At 43.3% G+C, this 21,465-nt stretch overlaps 1 protein-coding gene across 2 annotated transcripts in view; it reads right to left on the reverse strand.

Moving 5' to 3' along the window:
* Faf2 (Fas associated factor family member 2) overlaps nt 1-21,028 on the reverse strand; it is a 43,863-nt gene extending 22,835 nt beyond the window's left edge. For both annotated transcript variants that reach the window (XM_052727828.1, XM_052727827.1), the window contains exons 1-2: nt 20,899-21,028; nt 1,814-1,882 (exon numbers count right to left, since the gene is read on the reverse strand). In XM_052727828.1, the coding sequence (XP_052583788.1) occupies nt 1,814-1,882; nt 20,899-20,961 (132 nt within the window). In that variant the 5' untranslated portion in view covers nt 20,962-21,028. The remainder of the gene's footprint in view (nt 1-1,813; nt 1,883-20,898) is intronic.
* Between the last annotated feature and the right edge of the window lie 437 nt (nt 21,029-21,465).

A 21,465-nucleotide genomic window follows, 5' to 3' on the forward strand; every position in this document is an offset into this window, starting at 1 on the left:
CGTATGGCGGGAATGAGGCCTCTGCAAGTGGCACATTAAGCTGCATGGTGGATTTAGCCTTTGCTAGTGCAAAACAAAAAAAGAGGTTTCTGGGCTACACGCTGCTTGGATAAAAGCATAGACCCACGACAGCTCCCAGAGCAAACGTACCACCGCCATGTTGGGAAGCTGAGGTGGGCGGAGCCAGCAGCCACAGCTGCTGCAGTTTAAAGCAATAGATTCACAATAAGACAGATTCAGATGTAATAGTTTACAATGTGTGTAAAATATACGTAGGCTTGAAAGAGACAAAAAAGGTGATATATATAGTTATAGAAACAAATACATAGTTTTAAAAAATAAAGTCTTTAAAGAGACAGTAAAATTAATATAAAAAATAAGCCACGTGAAGATGAATATTATACAGAGAATCTGGATTGTGTTGTCTTTGGGATTTTTAACTGCAGAAAAAACATTTGATAGTAAAAGATGTTGAGTTAAACCAATATGTATATTTTAAAGATACCTTGACTTCAAAATTTGGATGTAAGGATATGTTGCTTTGGAAAGGAGACTCTGCTTTTGTTCCCACAGAAAGCCAGAGGCTATGGATTTGTTTCAGATTAAGATATATCAGGTTTGACCAGCCAAGACCCCCTGAAAGATCTCCGATGACACCATGGCCCAGATGATCCAACATCCAGAACCGTTTCAAGGCAACTGGCTCAGACGATACACCCTCACGGACTATTCCATAATCCTAAAATTTTCTTTGTGTCCCCATAAGATACAGTGCCCCCCTCCAGCAGGAAGTAGTAAGAGAAGCTACGCCCAAATTCCCAAATTATGTGTAATTTTACTTTGTTAAGGTTAAAACCTTCCTTTTTGAAAAAAGAAAAGAAAAGGGGAAGTGCTGTGGGATGTTCTGTATGGCAAATGTGTTGCTCTGATTGGTTGGTAAATAAAACACTGATTGGCCAGTAGTCAGGCAGGAGGAAGTATAGGCAGGACAAGGAGGAGAATAAAGCTGGGAAGTGGAAGGCTGAGTCAGAGAGACACTGCCAGCCGCCACGATGACAAGCAGCATGTGAAGATGCCGGTAAGCCATGAGCCACGTGGCAAGGTATAGATTAATGGAGATGGATTAATTTAAGCTGTAAGAATAGTTAGCAAGAAGCCTGCCACGGCCATACAGTTTGTAACCAATATAAGTCTCTGTGTTTACTTGGTTGGGTCTGAGCGGCTGTGGGATTGGCAGATGAGAGAGATTTGTCCTGACTGTGGGCCAGACAGGAAAACTCAAGCTACACACCATCACAGCCTAGCATCAAGAATCTAAACATAAAGGTGGGGGTGGGGTGGTGCATGCCTTTACTCCCAGCACTCAGGAAGCAGAGGCAGGCAGATCTTTGAATTCTAGGCCAGCCTGGTCTACAGGGCGAGTTCTAGGACAGCCAGGGCTACAAAAACAAAACAAAACGCTCTCAAAAAAAAAAAAATCTATATAAGTTTTATGCTCAGAGCAATTAATGAACCCAAAATGAGAATTCTGTTGTCCTGGGGTTTCCATGCTAGTCACATTCTAGCAGAACTACCTCAAAGCAGCTAACACTGCAGTGTAATGACCACCACAGGCATGGTGGTGAGAACACCTGTTCATAGGAAGGGATAAGGACAGAGGCACTACATGAATGGGATTCTTTATTTTCAGAGTTTCTATACCTCTACGCGTGGATTTTAAACACAAAGAAGCTATAATTCTGATATAACATAATGGGAGAAGGCGCTGTAGCAGCGGGACTTCGCTGTGAGTGTGGTAGATGGGTGCCCATACCTCCATATTCCAGTTATGCTGCTCCAAAGCAAGGCGACACTGCTCCATGGATTCTATGCCAGTCAGATCCTGAAAGAAAGGGGAAGCACAAGGTCACTATGGAACTGGGGCTGAGTTGGCTGAGTGCTTGTCTAGTTTAGCATGCACAGAGCCCTGGGTTCCATCGCCTGCACTGCATAAACCAGGTATGGCAACACCTGCAGGGATTAGCAACTGGGGGTGTAGGAAGAAGGGTCATTGTTGGCCATTTAGTCATGTGCTTGCCTTGCACATACAAGGACCTGAGGTTAACCCCTAGAGCCTATGCAAACCTGGACTACGGAGCACACACAGAGCCTCTCTACAGTGAGTATAACTGGCTTTCTAGGTTCCTTTCTCACTACCTCCTTTGGGTGTCCAATCCGCATCAAACCTAACAGTTCATATGCATATCACATGCCTGAAAATCGGACAGTGCTAGGCCATTCAACACAGTACAAAAGCCACATCCCTCCCTCCACTCAGAGACCTTTCATTCAACAAATGCTTACTTCAGGGTACTATACGAAGATGAGTTAAGGTACTCTCTACTGTCAAATTCCTAACCGCTGGCAACCACAGAGACAGTGATTTATCTCAACCAGACTGTTAAGTCAAAACAAAGTTTCTTGTCTTGATTGTGTACTCTGTACTCAAGGACAAGATTTTACTTCTGGAATTTAGTTTCCTTTATGTACAATGTTTAATCTGGATTAGATAATCTCTCCAGACTTTTTTCTAACAATTATTTTTTGTGTGTATGAGTGTTTTGCCTGATTTTGTGCAATCAATGTGCAGCTGTGCCCTTGGAGGCCAGCAAAGGGTGAAGGATCCCCTAGAACTGGAACCATCATGTGAGTGCTGGGAATCTAACTTGGGTCCTCTGGGAAAGCAGACAGTACTTTTAACCTCTGAGTCACCTCTCCAGTCCCCTTTCCAAAGGTAACAAACAAAACTCCAAATTTTCATTTCTTCCCTTTTTAACCTTCACTTTTTTTTTTTTTTGGTTTTTCAAGACAGGGATTCTCTGTGTAGTTTTTGGTGCCTGTCCTGGAACTCACTTTGTAGCCCAGACTGGCCTCGAACTCAGAGATCCGCCTGGCTCTGCCTCCCGAGTGCTGGGATTAAAGGCGTGCGCCACCACCGCCCGGCTAACCTTCACTTTTTAAGACAAATCTCAATGGACCTGACATGCACAGACTTCGAGGCTCTAGTGCTTCAGTTACAGGAGTGCGCCATCACCCTCTGGCTTTTAACGTGGAGTCGAGTCTGAAAGTATGCAGCAGGCACTATAACCAACTGAGTCGTCTCTCCATCACAATCTGAAATACTGCAAACCAGTGTTACTGGTCTAGGAAGTTATATCTGAGGACAGTCTGAGCTATCAACAAGAGCCTCTCTCCTCCCCCCCCCCCCCCCCCCCACACACACTATCTTAAAACACATATTTTTTCCGTGGGCAGAAGCAATGGTTCATGGTTAAGAAGTATGTTTTCTTTTTACCAGGTGGTGGTGGCTCACGCCTTTAATCCCAGCAATCGGGAGGCAGAGTTAAGCAGATCTCTGTGAGTTTGAGGCCAGTCTGATCTACAGAGCGAGATCCAGGACAGGTATCAAAGCTACACAGAGAAACCCTGTCTTGGAAAAAAAACCAAAAAACAAAAAACAAAAAAAGAAAAAAAAAAGAAGTATGTACTGCTCTTGCCGAGGATCTCAGTTCAGTCCCAGCACCCGCAAAAGTGGCAATCCTCTGTAACTACAGCTTTAGGGAGATTCAATGCCTCTGCCCTCTGTGGGCACCTACGCTCATGTGCATCTATACATAATTAAAAACAAAAATAATCTTTAAAAAGTATACATACAAGCCAGGCATAGTAGTGCACACCTTTAATCCCAGCACTCTGGAGGCAGAGACAAGTAGATCTCTCTGAGTTCAAGGTCAGCTTGGTCTACAAAGTGAAATCTGCTTCAAATAATGATAATGATAATAATAACAATAAATTGTATTATATATATATAGTGTGTACACACTAATGAAAATTTTTTTTTTCTTTTTGAGACAGGGTTTCTCTGTGTAGTCTTGGCTGTCCTGGAACTCAGAGATCTGCCTGTCTCTGTCTCCCAAGTGCTGGGATTAAAGGCATATGCAACCATGCCAGGCTCAAATGAGATTATTTCAAAAAATATGTCATTATAGTTAACTGTGATGAATATACATTAAGACTGTTAAACAGGAAACACTGAGTGTAGGGAACACGGGAATTTTATGTATTATCAGTGTAATTTCGTGTAAATCTAAATGTATTCTAAAATGAAAAGTTATTTTAAAAGTAAAAGGCAGGCAATGTAGGTCAGTGGTAGAGTACTACCTTAGCATGCACAAGACCCTGGATCACCCTAGGATGAGCTTTCAAGCTGGCAAACAGAAGCAGGCAGAGCAGGGTCATCTAAGGACAGTGTTTCTCAGTATTACCCACCTCCAAAAATCACTTTTTGAGGGGTTGAAGAGATGGTTCAGAGGTTAAGAGCATTGGCTGTTTTTCCAGAAGACCCGGGTTCAATTCCCAGCACCCACATGTCTGTAACTCCAGTTTCAGGGGATCTGACACCCTCACACAGACATGCATGCAGGCAAAACACCAACACACATTAAAAAAAAAAAAAAAAAAAAAAAAAAAGGAAGCACTTTTCGTCTTATGCTGGGGAACGAACTCAAGAAACAAGGCCACACCACTGAACCTCACTCCCAACACTTAAGAAGACTTAAAATCATCTACATATGCCTAAACCTCCCACTCTAAGCAGTTTAATCAGATTCTCTGAAGGTAGTATAGTGGTGCACACCTTTGATCTCAGCACTTGAGAGGCAAAGGCAAGTGGATTTCTGTGAATTCAATGCCAGGCTGGTCTACAGAGCAAGTTCTAGGACACAGACCTGTTTCAGGGAGGAAAAACAAACAAACAAAACAAAACAAACAACAACAACGAAACAGTATTCAGTATTCTCTCTGGGCAATTCAGGGCCATTCTAGGCTACTGGGAGAATTCCAGGACAACTTTAGCTACACTGTGAGATCTGGTCACAAACATCTTCATCATCAGCTCTTAACCTGTGGGTCGAGGACCCCTTTGGGGGTCAAATGATCCTTTCACAAAGAGTTGCCTAAGACCATCAGAAAACACAATATTTACATTGCAATTCCTAACAGTAGCAAAATCACAGTTATGAAGTAGCAACAAAAATAACTTTATGGTTGAGGATCCCCACAATATGAAGAACCATATTAAAGGGCTGCAGGATTAGGAAGGTTGAGAACCAGACCTTGATGAGCATTTTCATTTTTTTTCCCTTAGGAATATGCACATTTTAAAACCTTGAAAGACATTGCCAAAGCCAGTATAAAGCTGTCATAAAAAACGACCTCAGTTACACTGTCCAAGCTGGTTGCCAGTGTAAGTCAAAAGCTACCTTATTCCCATCTAGTGTCAACATGTATTTTCTAATGCCAGAGGGGAGGGGAGTTTCCTAGAACAGACTCCACTGGCTTTGATGCCACAAGTGCTTTCTCAGCAGAAACATGTTTAGCTATCATGCAACTTAAGGAAGGAGAGATGCATTGTGTCTCACGGCTCAATAGTGCAGTCCATCATGGCAGGGAAGTGCAGGGAGCAGGACTGTCAAGCAGCTGGTCACATGGCACGCACACTACCAGGAAGCAGAGAGGGTGAGCACTTATGCTCACCTATCCGCCTCTTTATCCAGCCCAGTACCCCCCTCATGAAATAGTGCTGCTCACTTTCAGGGCAGGATTTCCCACCTCAATTAACCTAATCTAGATAAACCCTCACAGACAAGCCCAGAAATTTGTTTCCACGGTGATTCTAAATCTCATCAAGTTGACAGTCAAAAAGAAGTAAAACAGGCCCGGCGGTGGTGGCGCACGCCTTTAATCCCAGTACTCGGGAGGCAGAGCCAGGCGGATCTCTGTGAGTTCGAGGCCAGCCTGGTCTCCAAAGCGAGTTCCAGGAAAGGCACAAAGCTACACAGAGAAACCCTGTCTCGAAAAACCAAAAAAAAAAAAAAAAAAAAAAAAAAAAAAAAAAGAAGTAAAACAGAAGTAATGTTAGACTCGATAACCTCAGAAATTTTCAGTTCTTTTCACAGTAAATTTATTTGAAGTCAACAGATCATAATTTTGTCTTTTAAAAAAAGATTATTGCGGGCTGGAGAGATGGCTCAGAGGTTAAGAGCACTGGTTGCTCTTCCAGAGGTCCTGAGTTCAATTCCCAGCAACCACATGGTGGCTCACAACCACTTATAATGAGATCTGGTGCCCTCTTCTGGCCTGCAGGTGTACATGCAGACAGAATACTGTATACATAATAAATAAATAAATCTTTAAAAAAAAAGATTATTGCTTCTGTGCATGTTTATCTGTATATATATGCTATTTGTGTGATGAACAGAAGATTCCGTGGAAGGCGGTTACAAATGGCTGTGAGCTTCCTAACATGGGTGCTAGGAACCAAACTCAGGTTCTCTGGAAGAGAAGCAAGTGCCCTTAACCACTGAACCATTCCTCCAGCCCAGCCTATCCTTTTTGTTTTTCAAATCGATTTCTTTTAGAGTGTTAGGGGGTTGAATCCAGGGTCTCACATAGGCTCAGCATATCCTTAGCCCTGCTTGCCAGTGTCATGCCTTATCATACACTAGGGAATGAGTGACTTCGCCTGGTGGCAGCGGCGGCAGTGGAGGCAGGGGGCAGAGGCAGGCAGATCTCTGAGTTCCAGGCCAGCCTGATCTACAGAATGAGTTCCAGGCCAGCCAGGACTAGAGACAGAGAAACCCTGTCACAAACAAACAAACAAACGCCAGGCAATGGTGGTGCACACTTTTGATCCCAGCACTTAAGAGGCAGAATCTCTGAGTTTGAGGCCAGCCTGATCTACAGAGTAAGTTCCAGGACAGCTAGGGTTACAAAGAGAAACCCTGTCTCAAAAACAAAAAACAAACAAACAAACAAACAACAACAACAACAACAAAAAAAACCCAAAACCAAAAAATAACAAAGAAAAAAAAAAGAAAATGAATGACTCTTATTCTACCCTGACAGCTTTTTTCCCCCTATTCTCATTCTCTCTCTCTGCTTACATGTAGGCAGGGGTGTGTGTGTGTGTGTGTGTGTGTACACACACAGGTGTGCGCGCATGCCTGTGGGGGCCATAGAATGACCCTAGGTATTTTCCTTAGAGGCCACTCAATTTGTTTGGTTTTGGTTTTTTGAAACGGGGTGCTATGATTAAAGGCATGCACCACCACTGCCAGACTTCTTCCTCGTTTCTTACACATCATCCTTATTAGTTTTGTTTCTACTGTGTCAGAAACTATTCTGGCTATCTTCAATATGTTGAGTGATTCTATGAGAAAAAGATTACCATCAGGCCACGCCCACCATGAGTTAAGATCTGCGTATGAAGTCAGTGAACTGGTTTGCTTACATGCAGACCCACTGACATCAGATGGGACTTGAGACAACACGGAAAGAACAGGAGCAATCGGAACAAAGGCTAAACTCACCTAAGGCTCCTTTTCCCTCTAAACTCTTGCCATAAGGCAAATGTTGGAAATTGTTGCCAAACACCCTCAGGCAGGCCCATCGGACAGAATTCCCTGCCATGAATTGACCTCCTGATGATTTAGGAGCTGCATTCAGATACAGTAATTTACACAAAAGTCTAAGTGATGACAACATCAGAGAAAGATGGGCAATATTTATTGTTGGGAACCAAAATATCCTGGAGTTCCAATCCATCGCAAGTACTATGTAGAGGGATATTAGGAGAGTGTGTGAAGTACTTTCTTCCATCTAACCCTGTTCTAACTTCCATCTACTCAGAAGTTAAAGGGATGCTGATCACTTGAAAAACAAATGCTGAATTATTATGATTGCTGATCTAGCTCTTAGGAGAGTATAACTCAGGGAGGAAATCACAACAGGCTGGGTGTGTAACAATTTAATCAGGTGTCATAATGAACTATTTGGATATGGATTGGGAAACCAGGGTATACTCACCTGCCTTTCCTAAGTGTCTCACTTTCCACATCTCAAGTGTTTGTAACAACACACTCAGTAGACACCTAAGTGCTCTTGCTCCAATTGGCTTGCTGAGGTTTATATTTTAAGTTTTTCCCAGAGTAAAACTTGGCAAACAAAACAAACAAACAACAATTAAAAACAAAAAAAACAAAAAAACGGTAACCTTTGTTTTCTCCTTCCCACCAGACAGGGAGGGCAGGTTTGCTTACTCAGGAGAAAAATGGAATTTAAAGTCCATTCAGAAAGTGATGACTACTAACTAGGCTTTGAGCTCCAACTAAAGCTCTTAGAGACCTTCACTGTTTACATTTAATTCTCATCAGTTCCCACCTACTAAACACCTACACTGGGTAATAAGCAACAGTGTGTGTAAAAACCCTCATTTTTAACAACAAGAAAGCTGCTGGGCGGTGGTGGTACACACCTTTAATCCCAGCACTCAGAAGGCAGAGACAGGATGAACTCTGTGAGTTCGAGGCCAGGCTGGTCTACAGAGTGAGTTTCAGGATAGCCAGGACTGTTTTTCATAGAGAAACCCTGTCTCAAAAACAAAAACAAAAAACAAAAACAAACAAACAAAAAAAAAAAAAAAGAAAAAAGAAAGCCAAGTATCCAAAGGTTACACTGCCTGGCCAGTAATACTCGGTAACAGTGAAAGCTAGAACAACTTCCAAAGTCCAGGTTCTCTTAAGCAGCAATGCCTCCCATTATTTGATACTCATGTTTGAAAACAAGCTCCCAATTCTTTTTTTTTTTTGGTTTTTCGAGACAGGGTTTCTCTGTGTAGCTTTGCGCCTTTCCTGGAACTCGCTTTGGAGACCAGGCTGGCCTCGAACTCACAGAGATCCGCCTGGCTCTGCCTCCCGAGTGCTGGGATTAAAGGCGTGCGCCACCACCGCCCGGCGAGCTCCCAATTCTTAACTCAGAAAATTTGAATATTTATTGAAAATACGATAATTTGGCTGGACGGTGGTGGTGCATGCCTTTAATCTCAGCACAGGCAGAGGGATGTGGATCTCTGAGTTCAAGGCCAGCTTGTTCTATAGAACAAGCCAGGGTTACAAAAGAAACAAACCTTGAAGAAAAAGAAAGAAAAAGAGATAAAGAGGAAAGAGAGAAACAAAAGAAAGAAATTTTTCTTCTTTATGCCCAGAATCAACAAATATGTTTATATAATTTTACTCAATCACCAAATGGTTTACAATCAACTAAGACTAGAAAATGTGGGGCTGGACAGTTGGCTCAGCAGTTAAGAACACCTGTTCTTAGCTGGGCGGTGGTGGCGCACGCCTTTAATCCCAGTACTCGGGAGGCAGAAGCAGGTGGATCTCCGTGAGTTCAAGGACAGCCTGGGCTACAGAGTGAGTTCCAGGACAGGTGCAAAGCTACATGGTGGATGACAACAACCAGAACTTCCGTTCCGGAGAATTCAATGCCTTCTTCTGATCTATGCAGGCACAAGGCACACATATGGCTCACACAAACATCCAGTCAAAACATTCATACACATAAAACAGGTTTAAAACTATTAAGGAGAAAATGCTGCAAGCCTATAGCTTCTCTCTCCAGGTGACTTTGGCTGGCCTGGAGCTCCCTTTGTAAACCAGACTGGCCTCAAACTCACAGAGACTAGCCCATCTTGGCTTCAGAAATAAAGTATTTTAAAACGCTTTGAAATTTGAAAGGTCCTGTTTTTAAAAAGAAAGAAAATTTAACCTACAACTTTACATAGGGGAAAATCCACCACCGCCACCGCCACCGCAACCACTGCACTTCTTTGGTTTTGTTTTAGTTTTTTTTTTCAGAGACAGGGTTTCTCTGTGTAGCTCTGGGTGTCCTGGAACTTGCTCTGTAGACCAGGCTGGCCTTGAACTCAGAGATCCACCTGCCTCTGTCTCCTCAGTGCTGGGACTAAAGGCTTTCGCCACTACAGTCCAGCTGAAAAATCTTTTTTAAGAAGAACACTATTAGCTAGTCATGATGGCACACACCTTTAATCTCAGAGCTCAGGAGACAGGCAGGCAGATTTTTTGAATTCTAGACCAGCTATGGCAATACAGTGAGACTGTATCTCAAAATAAAAAATAAAAAAACAAAACAAAACAAAAAACCACCATTAACAGTCCTTGAAGTTTTTTTTTTGTTTTGTTTTTTTGTTTGTTTGTTTCTTTTTCTAAGAATCAGATTGGAAATCACTGGTTAGGCCTTTAGATGTTAAGTCAAATGCCAAATGTCAATCAAGAGACAACTATATGTATTCATAGTGGCTTCTTAAATATTTTGTATTTCATTGTATCCAAATGTTTCACAGACAAACATTTGAATCTACTTAAAAATGTTACATGAGGGGGTTGAAGAGATGGCTCAGCAGTTGAGAGCACTGTCTGCTCTTCCAGAGGACCCAGGTTCAATTCCCAGCACCTACATGGCAGCTCACACCTGTCTGTAACTCCAGTTCCAGGGCTTCTGACACCCTCACATAGACATATGCAGGCAAAACATCAATAAGCATAAAATAAAAACAATAAAAAAATACTAAATGAATACTAGGAGTACTGCTCATCAAAGTGTTTGCTTAGCATGTATACCTTGCTCACACGCTCACACACACGCATGCTTCCAGAAATAAATCCACACCACTCTTAAAACTAGGTGGAAATAAGTTGAACTCGTTGAGAAAGCTGGGGACGCTGGAGTCCTCAACTCTGGAGTCCCATCACTTCACCACTCACTAGACTGGTAATCATAGGCATCCTTTTTAGGTTCAGAGTTTCAGATCATCTCAGCAGTTCAACAATGATGACAAGGTGTATTATAAAGGCATTTGTAAAGTGTTGGGAGATGAACCTGAACTTGCTTAAAATGTCAAGCACTACAGTAAACTTTGGGGAAAGTCAAATGAAATCGTGTTTCCCTTAATTCCTACTCTGGTGTCCTTTCATTGGAGGTAGTTCACCAAAATGAAGAGCAAAAGCACTGTGACCTTGGCCACAGTCCTCTAAAGGTGAGTCTTTTTGTTTTTTGAGACAGGGTTTCTCTGTGTAGCTTTGGAGCCTGTCCTGGAACTCACTCTGTAGACCAGGCTGGCCTCGAACTCACAGAGATCCGCCTGGCTCTGCCCCCCGAGTGCTGGGATTAAAGGTATGCACCGCCGCCACCCAGCCTTAAATGAGTCATCTGCTCAGGATCAAAAGTATTCCCCAGAGCCAGCTTTCCCTACTTTCAACCTCCCCTTCTGCAAAAATATGCTTCTATATGTTTCAAAATAAGCTTTTAAATTTTAAGCGGGAGCAAAACAAACAAAAAACAAAAACAATTTGGGGAAAAATTTAATCTTTATTTTTTAAGTATACAGGCATTTTGCCTGCATGCTTGCCTGTGCACCATGTCTATGCAGTGCCCACAGAGGCAGTAAGAGGGTTTCAAATCCCTAGGGACTAGGGTTACAGATGGTTGTAAGGTACCTTATGGGAGCTGGAAATTAAACCCAGGTCCTCTGGAAGGCACCAGTGTTCTTAACCACTAAGCTATCTCTCCAGATCCAAAACATTAACATTTAATAATGAATACTTTCAATCCTAAAATTGGGTTTAATTCTATACATATGAAAAAGATCAGGTACACATTTGTGTTATTTACCTTCTTGTTGCTGTGACCAAACACCAGACAAAAACTAGGGAGGAGTTTAATGTTGCTAACAGTTTGAGGGGACACAGTCCGGCATGGCAAAGAAGTCACACTGCATCTGCAGTCAGGAGAGAGACCAACTGATGCGCAGCTGGCTTCCTCTCTCTTTTCATTCAGCCTGGGACCCATCCTATGAGCCTTTCCTTCTCAGAAACAGCCTCATAGACACACCTTGGAGGTTTGTTTCCTATGTGATCCCAAATCTAGTCAAACTTCTAATAAACAGTAAGACCCACAAGTCCATCCAAACACATCACTTTAAATAATAACATTCCACTTAAGTCCCTACAGTTTCATGTTCACCTCTAATGCAAAATACACTCAGGAGGCTAGAGAGATGGCTCAATAGTTAAAAGCACTTACTGCTCTTGCAGAGGACCTGAGCTCCATTACCAGCACACACAAAGCAGCTCTCAATCATCTGTAACTCCAGTTTCCAGAGGAGCCAATGCCCTCTTTGGTCTTCCAAGTGCACCAGGTACACACATGGTGTACAGACATACATGCAGGCAAAATACCCATATAACTAAAATATTTTTTTAAATTACATAATGAATTTAACTCAGCTGTAAAAGCCTTCCAACTCAGCTGGGAGTGGTGGCGCACACCTTTAATCCCAGCATTCAGGAGGCAGACACATGTGGATCTCTGTGAGTCTTGAGGTTAGTCTGATCTACAAAGTGAATTTCAGGAAAGCCAGGGCTTTTACAAAGAGAAACCCTGTCCTGAAAAACAAAACAAAACCAAAAACAAAACAAAAAAAAACAAACCAAAACAACAACAAAACACAAACAAACAAAAAATCCTCCAAATCTTAACAGTTTTAACACTGTTCAAAAAACAAGAATCCAGCCAGGTGGTGGTGGCGCACGCCTTTAATCCCAGCACTCGGGAGGCAGAGCCAGGCGGATCTCTGTGAGTTCGAGGCCAGCCTGGACTACCAAGTGAGTCCCAGGAAAGGCGCAAAGCTACACAGAGAAACCCTGTCTCGAAAAACCAAAAAAAAAAAAAAAAAAAAAAAACAAGAATCCAAATTCTATTGTGAGACACCAGGCAATCTCTCTCTCTTTTTTAAAATTTATTTATTTTTATATTGTGTGCATTGGTGTTTTGCCTGCACATATGTCTGTGTGAGGGTGTCAGGTCCCCTGGAACCGGAGTTAGAGATAGTTGTGAGCTGCCATGTGGGTGCTGGGAATTGAACCCAGGTCTTCTGGAAGAGCAGTCAGTGCTCTTACATCACTGAGCCATCTCTCCAGTCCCCAGACAATCTCTTAACTGTGAGTCACCCTACAACAAAAAAAGAAAAGTTGTATTTCCAATATACAAGGGCACACACACAAAAAAATTCATTCAAAAAGAGAAAAATGGAGTCACAGGAAAGAATTATTAGGCCAAAGCAAGATCCAAACAAACCCTGCATCTCTATGTCTAGGATCTGGGTCTCTTGGTCTGGGCTCCAATGGGCCTGGACATACCCACCTCTCTAGTTCTGCAGCTGCAACACACATGGCCCCTCGTTTGGGCCTGGCCTCTCTTGGGCCGGCCCCACTCTTCCTGCAGCTTTCCTTGGCAGATGTCCCACAGTACTGCCATCTCCAACATCCTGAGCTCTCACTGCAACTTAGGACCCATCTTCAAAACGGACGAGGTCTTAAGGAGCCCAGCCCTTGAACTTGCTTAGCACAAGAGGCTGGCCTTGAACTCATCTTCTTACCTTCACCTCCCAAGTACTGAGATTACGGGGTGTGTTTCTTTCATGTTCTCTTATCCTTCCACGGTATGCCATAGAGTAACGAAATGCACAGGCTCTTGACGGTACAGATTTTTCAAACTTGGGATTCTCAGCCCCTAGGACTGGAAGAAACAAATCTTTGTTCCTTATAAATTACCCATCTTGGGTATTCTGTCATAGGAGGACAAAATGTACCAATACGAGGTGGATTCGCAGCCTCTAGAGTGGCAACATCCTTCACTTCCCTGGTCTAACTGAAACTTTCCTTTTCCCTGAGGACACACCCTCCTTGGAGCCTTCCTCCCACATTTTCTCTACCCAGTGGATATGGAAATGAGACAACTGTCATCTTTGTTATTCTCTTCTCTCCTTACGAGTCTACCTTCAGGAAGAGGTGATAAGGAACTTTACTAGTAGGAGCACTTGCCCGACACAGTGGAAGCCCCTGGTTCCCTGGTAGGAGAATGGGAGTTTCATCAGTGTAAGACCTGTGCTGAGTATACTACCAGAGCTGAGTTTACTGAGAATGGGATAAGTTTCTATGTACAAGGATATACACTGCAGCATTATTTGTGGTAACCAAACCAAACCAAACAAAAAAATAAAGAAAACATATTTGTCCATAAACGTCATGGTGGTACACGCTGCACTGGGAGGTAGTGGCAGGTGGCTCCTCGTAAGTCCAGGCCAGCCTGGTATACATAGCAAGTTCCAGGTCAGCCACTTACTCTGTAACATGGGGAGACATTGACTCAAGTTGATTAATTAATTAAAAATAATGCTTAACATTCAGATATTTAATATTTGCCAATACTTCAGCTATATTAACATTTAAGCAGCAAAGCAACCTTGTGAGATGGATAATATTATTAGTCCACAAAGAAACTATGCCACAGAGACAAATTAAATGATAACTTGCCCAGAGCTGAAAGTTAGTAACTGGAGAAGGCAGAATTCGAATCCAGGCAGCCTTATTCCAGAATCAGTCTTCACAAGCAAGCATTTACACACTGCTGCCTTTCACAGTACACACATGTCCCTGTAAGAGAAAGACATTCTTTTGCCCAATGAGAATGGGAACTATAACCAGTCAATTAACTGAAAGCCCACTGAAGGAATCAAACATCCCATACATTGTTGTACTTCATCTTAACAAGCACACACATCCAGGCAGCAATCTTCTGATGAACAGGAACAAGCCCACTGGAATGCTTGGATTTTTCTAGCAAAAGCATATTGTATTTATTTTAAGGAGAATGCAACCTTAAACACCTGCCAATCAAGAAGTGTATAATCAGCCAGGCGGTGGTGGCGCACGCCTTTAATCCCAGCACTCGGGAGGCAGAGCCAGGCGGATCTCTGTGAGTTCGAGGCCAGCCTGGTCTCCAAAGCGAGTTCCAGGAAAGGCGCAAAGCTACACAGAGAAACCCTGTCTCGAAAAACCAAAAAAAAAAAAAGAAGTGTATAATCCCTTATCTCAGGCACTTTCTTCAAGTCATTTAGTTAGCTTATCTAAGACTAACTGAACACCAATTTTCCCCAATAACTTATCCCCTTAGAACCTTTCCAAAGCATTTAAGCTAATTTCATAGAAGCAAAACAGTTTTTGTAAGTATTTTACTCGTTCATATAATATTTAATTAAACTTCTATGACAAACATCAGTACACAGTGGTTCAGAACAAATATAAATGTTGACTCTTGTCAACAGCACAATTCAAGGAGCACAATTCAAGGAGCACAATTCAAGGAGTGGGCTACATGTAGTTCAGTGGGCTAAGGTTCCTGCCACATAAGCCTGATGTTTAACCCCTGAAACCCATGTAAGGGTAGGAGAAAAGTTATTCTGTGATCTCCATTACATATCACAGCAATAAATAACAATAATGAAGGCTACAAAAGAGAAATAAGGGAGCACATTTTAAAAACCACACATGAGCTTGGGAGACAGTGTCACAGTTGAAGCACTGCCGCACAAGTGAGGTCTGGATCCTCAGAAACCCATGTAGCCCCGGAAAGCATAGACAAGGACTCCCAAAGCAAGAAAGCTAGCAAGACCAGCCTCATGGTTTCATTGAGACCTGCAACAATGGTAAGGTAGAAGAGCAACTGACCATGATTCCCAGTATCAGACCTCTACACGCACACTCACACACATGTGCAAAAGTAAAAGTGCCCAGACACATACACGCACACAAATAGAAGAAAAAATAAATAAATAAACAAAGCCCACTAGGGGCTGGAGAGGTGGCTTAGCTGTTGGGAGCACTTGTTCTTGCAGAAGGCCCGGACTTGATTCAAAGCATCCACAATTATCTATCACTCCAGTTCCAAAACACATGATGCATGTGAGCAAAACACTCAAACACATAAAGAGAAATTTAAAAAGATCTAAAAAACATTCTTAAAAAAATAGATAAAAACTAGATCTTAGAAAATAGAGGCTATCTCTTATACTCAGTGACGTGAAGATTAAGGTAAGAGGTCTTCTAAATTAAGCATTTGTACATATAGAAGGAAAAAGTACATAATGATACACAACAATCCCAATGTTTATTTGATGACATATTGTCTAGGATATTCTATACATTGTTTGGTAGGGTTTTTTTTGTTGTTTGTTTTTTTAAGTAACAATAAGTCAAGTTTGGAAGGCAGAGGCAGACAGATGGCTCCAAGTTCAAGGTCAGCTTGGGTACCAGACAGGGCTATATAGTGAGACCCAGTCTCAAAAACAAAAGGTTCATGCCTTTAATCCCAGCACAGAGGCATGTGGATCTTTATGAGTTTGAGGCCAGACTGGTCTACAGAGTGAGTTCCAGGACAGCCAGGGCAACACAGAGAAACCCTGTCTTGAAAAACGAAAACCAAAATAAAACAAAACAAAAAACAAACCAACCAAACAAGTCAAATGTGGTGGTGCATGCCTAGAATATCAGCTCATTGCAGGCAGAGGCAGGACAATTTTGAGTTCAAAGATCATCTGGACTATATTGTGAGACCTGCCTCAAAAGGAAGAAAACAGAGAGGTAAGAGTGGGGTGAAGGTGGGTTAAACAAAACTAAGGATGCATGAAAAACCCTTATGGAAACTCACTAGTTTGTAAGCAAACTAAAAAAATAAAATTAAAGGGGGAGGGGAACAGAAGAGATGGTTCCTCTCTTGCAGAGACCCAAAATTCAGTTCCCAGCAACCACATCAGGCAGCTCACAACAGAGGCGCCAGATCCCTGGAACTGGAGTTGCAGGCAGTTTTTTGTTGCCCATCACAACTAGATGGTAAGATCCTATTGCTGAATCCACAGCACACTTTGACTAAGGACACAGAGAAATAAAACTGGAACTTGGTTAGAAAACACCCTCCTTACTGGCTAGCTTCCACAGTACCAGAAGATGCTATGCAGGTCACTGGGGGGTGGTCTTAACTCAGTGCTGAACTTTATGTGCTACAATTTGCCAGGCCAGGTATGACCACTGATGCAATAGAGGCTTGATTGTTTAAAGGTAACCAACTACTTCCTAACTAGATTTGAGACCTACTCCACAGGAGTAAAGTCATGCCTGGTACTATAAGACTGGTCAAAGCCCAGTTCAGATCACTGGCTCTAGCAGGGAATTTAGTACTGCTGTTCTGCTGAATGGCATGCTGTCCTAAATGTTTACGTTTATATCCATAGATTAGTGCAACTCTCAGCCTTGGCCAGGGAAGCTTCTTTCTGAAATGGGCAGCAGTTAATACAGAGACCCATAACTGTCAAAGGGCTGAAAATAATTGACTAGAGTGCTCAACTCTAAATAGGGCATTCCTATCAACTCCTTTCCTCCCACCAGGCTCAGGGAACACTGCAGAAGGAACAGAAAGACTGTGAAGAGCTGAAGAGTGCTGTCCTCTAGATAGGACACGGCCCTTTCACTCATGAACTCACTTCAAGACCACCTGCACACAATCAAGCTCAGACAGGCCAACAGTACAGCAGGCAGCAATAATGAACTTAGTCGATTACCAAAAAGACATCAAGGTGGGAAGGGAATGTGTTGGGAGATGTCTGGTTGAGGAGAGGAGAAAAGTGGGGATGAATATAATCAAGACACATTGTACAGACCAGGCAAGGTGGCCCACACCTTTAATGCCAGCACTCAGGAGGCAGAGGCACCAGGATCTGAGTTGAAGCCAGTCTGGTCTACATAGTACCAGGACAGCCAGTGCTACATAGAGAACCTGTCTCAAAACAAACAAACAAACAAACAAACAAACAAAGAAAAATCTAACCCAGTCATATGTCACAAAAAGAAACATAAGAAATCTCAGATTTCCTGAAATGCTTTATTTTTTACTAATTCATTTATTTAAGCTCTTTGAGACCTCACCTTGAATGGTAACCCAAAATTCACTATGTAGTCCAGGCTGGCCCTGAACCTATAGTAATCCTCTTTTTTTTTTTTTCCTTTTGGCTTTTTGAGACAGGGTTTTTCTGTGTATCCCTGACTGTCCTGGAACTAGCTCTGTAGACCAGGCTGGCTTCAGAGATTCGCTTGCCTCTGTCTCCCCAGTGCTGGGACTGAAGGTGTGTGCCACCACTGCCCAGCCTGTAGAAATCCTCTTAGCCTCTCAAGTGCTAGCACTGGGATTACAGGTATGAACCACCATGCTGTTCTATTCTGATACCCATGGAGATTCTAAGCACACGACCCCTATTGCTAGAGAAGCAAACCCCAAACCCAGTGTTGTTATTCCCTGGTTAAAAACACTCTCATGACTGCCTCCACCACAGACTTGAGCACAGCACTGCTAGGTCTTCAAAGTCTGGCTCTCGGTCGGTCCCGACACAGCCACACTTGCCCATCTCCATGTGAGAAGCCCATTTTCTCAGCTTCGAACATCCTCCTGCCCACTATCTGCTGAAATTCTATTCCTCCTTCAAAACTGAAAGGCATTGCACTAAGAGCTCGGCCGTTCAGTCCAGAGCTAGAGCCTCTGGAATTCCACTACTTGAGCAAATAAACCTGTTTCTTTACCAGATAATGATAGAAGGCAGAACACCATTTGTACTTATGAGGTAACTGTGTGGATTAAGTATTACGGTTATACATCACCATAAGGCACAGTAGGTAACAAATATTAACTTCTAAGCCATTCTTCCTTCCCCCTTCAACATCAGTAAGTTTACTCTTCCCTAAACTCCAATAGCAAAGACAAAGACATACAGACACACACAGACACATGCCCCAGAGAGCTTTCTAGGCACTCGTATGATTTATGTTATGTACCCTGGCTTCAACATTAGGATATGAACATGATACTTATGAATGTGGATTTCTAGATACATGCAAGGCACTGTTTTGCATTATCTGACCTCTCATACCTGTTTTCTTCAGTAATAGAATGGCAGTTAACCCTTTATAGTCTTTTAAATTAGTTTAAGGTTATAATGCTTGACATTTGTAAATGTCAAGCAATATTTAGCAGCAGTCTGAGATGATAAATCTGATCCACACTTGCTTACAGAACACAAAAACACAAAATGCATTTTCTTAATAAATTCAATTTCATAAATCCTGACATGACCTTAATTCATCTTACTACACTATTATTAAGCTGCTAGCCACCTCTTCTGACGATGTCACTGAAGACCAGGAGTTCCTTAAGCACTTTGTCTCACAAACATTGCCATATATTCACACATGTATTTCTAAGTCACCACAATTTACAACTCATACCTCATTTCACAAGTGGCTTACCCTAAGAGTTGTAAAGTGTAGTCTGCAAGTTAAATAAAACCCTGATGCTGGGCGGTGGTGGCGCACGCCTTTAATCCCAGCACTCGGGAGGCAGAGGCAGGCGGATCTTTGTGAGTTCGAGGCCAGCCTGGTCTAGAGAGTGAGATCCAGGAAAGGCGCAAAGCTACACAGAGAAACCCTGTCTCGAAAAATCAAAAAAACAAAAAAACAAAAAAAAAAACAAAAAACCCTGAAAGTAGTGGTCTACAAAGAACTGAAGGCTGTCTCTTCTTTCTCTATTTCTAATATGGTGTCATTAATTTCTCTATTATAAACTCCACTCAAATAGCAACTAAGTCTATGATAGTATTTTACCATTTATACACACCCAGCACACTGCTTAAACACACACACACACACACACACACACACACACAAAATAAACATCACAGCAGTTACAGCCCACTCTGAACTATACACTCTAACACAGACTGTATAGCAGAGACACCAAAAGCCCACCAAAGGCCCAGAGAAGACTGTGCTTATGTGACACCACCATTTATTAGCTGTGTGCCCTAAGCAAGCTGTTTGTTCCTTTTGTTTGGAAAAGGCTGGCCTCAAACTCGGAGTCCCCCTGCTTCCACCTCCTGTACCCAAGAATACAGTCTCGGGCCACACCCACTGGTGCTACTTCTTAATAATCCATATCCATGTATGAGACAGGGATTGTCATAGTACGAACGCCATAGGGCTGTGTGTTAAACAAGGTACCATGCTAAACGTTAGTGACGGTCTCACAACATCACAAATATTTAGTGGGCGGTAGTCTAACAAGCAGTGTCTGTCACTAAGATTTTTCATTAAAAAAAAAAAAACTGCTCAAAATGAATAGTTAGCACATTTCCTATAAGGAAACGACTTCTATTAACTTTAGTTCTACCTGAAGTTAAATGTTCGCAGCAACTGTTCAGGCACATTTTACTGTTTACAAAGTCTTTTTAATACCTTGTAACATCCATAAACTGTAGTTTACCTCCAAAACATCCTCAAGGGAACAGACATTTTGAAGTCATGCATTTAAGAACTAAGGCAATTGGCTAATAATGCCATGGTTACCACCACGGTGGCCTCCTCCACCTCGGTTAAGTGTTTAGAGCCCACCCCACCCCTCCCCGCCCCTTTATTTTGTTTAACATCCACTAACAGGAGGCCGAGTCCTGCAAGATGCCACCCTCCTCAAGCATAGTCAGCAGTTCAGGAGAAAGCCGAAGGTAACAAATCCAGTCAGACGCCATCGATGGTACTTAATGTTGCATTATTTTCCGCATGTGGCGTCCGCCCACATTTCTAGGGCAGGTGCCAGGTCTGTGTGTAGGTGCGTCCTTCCCTACTACAGCCCTCAACACAAGACCTAGTGACAAGAGCCCCTCAGCAAACGTCTGTGAATAGCACGGGATGGTGGTCGGCGGTCCAGACCCGCGAGCTGACGCCAACTCTGCGATGGGGACTTAGTATCTCTAGCACATCAACAGCGATGGGCGGAGAGGGTCTGGCGGGTTAACCAGGCTGGCAAGGATTGCGGACCCGCGCCGCTAAGGGAAACTAAGGCAGCTGGCCCACTGTGGTCGAGCCTGGCTGGCAGCAGTGGCTGGAAGGCTGGGCACCGACAGAGGTTGGGGGCCGGGGAAATCCGGGCAGTTGGCGTCGGGGGGGAGGGGGCCGCCTGCCGGTCTGAAAACGGGCCCAACCCCAACCTGAGGATGATTTTGCGCTCCTCGAGGGCCCCACTCCCCATCCCGCGGCGGCCTGTGCTGCACCGAGAACTCGCTGCTACCTGAAACTGCAGCAGCTTCTCGGTCTGCTCCTGAGTTAGATCCTGCTCCTCAGGCGCCGCCATTTTGCCGCCGCCTCTACGCTCCTGACCCGTCCGCACCGTCACCCGCCGGAAGTGATCTCAGGTGCAACCACATCCGGTCCGAACCGCCGCCGGTACTCAACTGCGTCTGCGCGCGCTAACTCACATACCCCCCGTTCCGAATCTCGCCGCCAGAGAGCGACATTCTCGAGCCTATGCCGAACAATTCCGGAAACTGCCGAGGTAGTGAAGCTGTCAAAGATCTAAGATTGCTGAAAAGATGTCAGAGCCCAAAGGGTCCCAATAGAATTCCAGTAGCTGCGAAAAGTCCCGCAGTCTGACTGCTGCTTAAACATTTTCCAGCCATTTCCGATATTCTTGAAGATTTCTCAGGAAACTATTGTTTTGACGAAATAGCACCAGTTTGATGCTTAATCCTTTTTCTAAAGCAGGCTGCCTTGGAAGGGGAAACTGGGGAGGCTTTGCTTCCACTTGTTAGGGGTGCTTGTAATCAGGTTAATGGTGCTCCCGGACCCTCAGAGCTCT

This window comes from Peromyscus californicus, unplaced genomic scaffold (genome assembly GCF_007827085.1).
Source record: "Peromyscus californicus insignis strain IS unplaced genomic scaffold, ASM782708v3 Scaffold_8__1_contigs__length_139910024, whole genome shotgun sequence".
NCBI classification, from domain to species: Eukaryota; Metazoa; Chordata; class Mammalia; order Rodentia; family Cricetidae; genus Peromyscus; species Peromyscus californicus.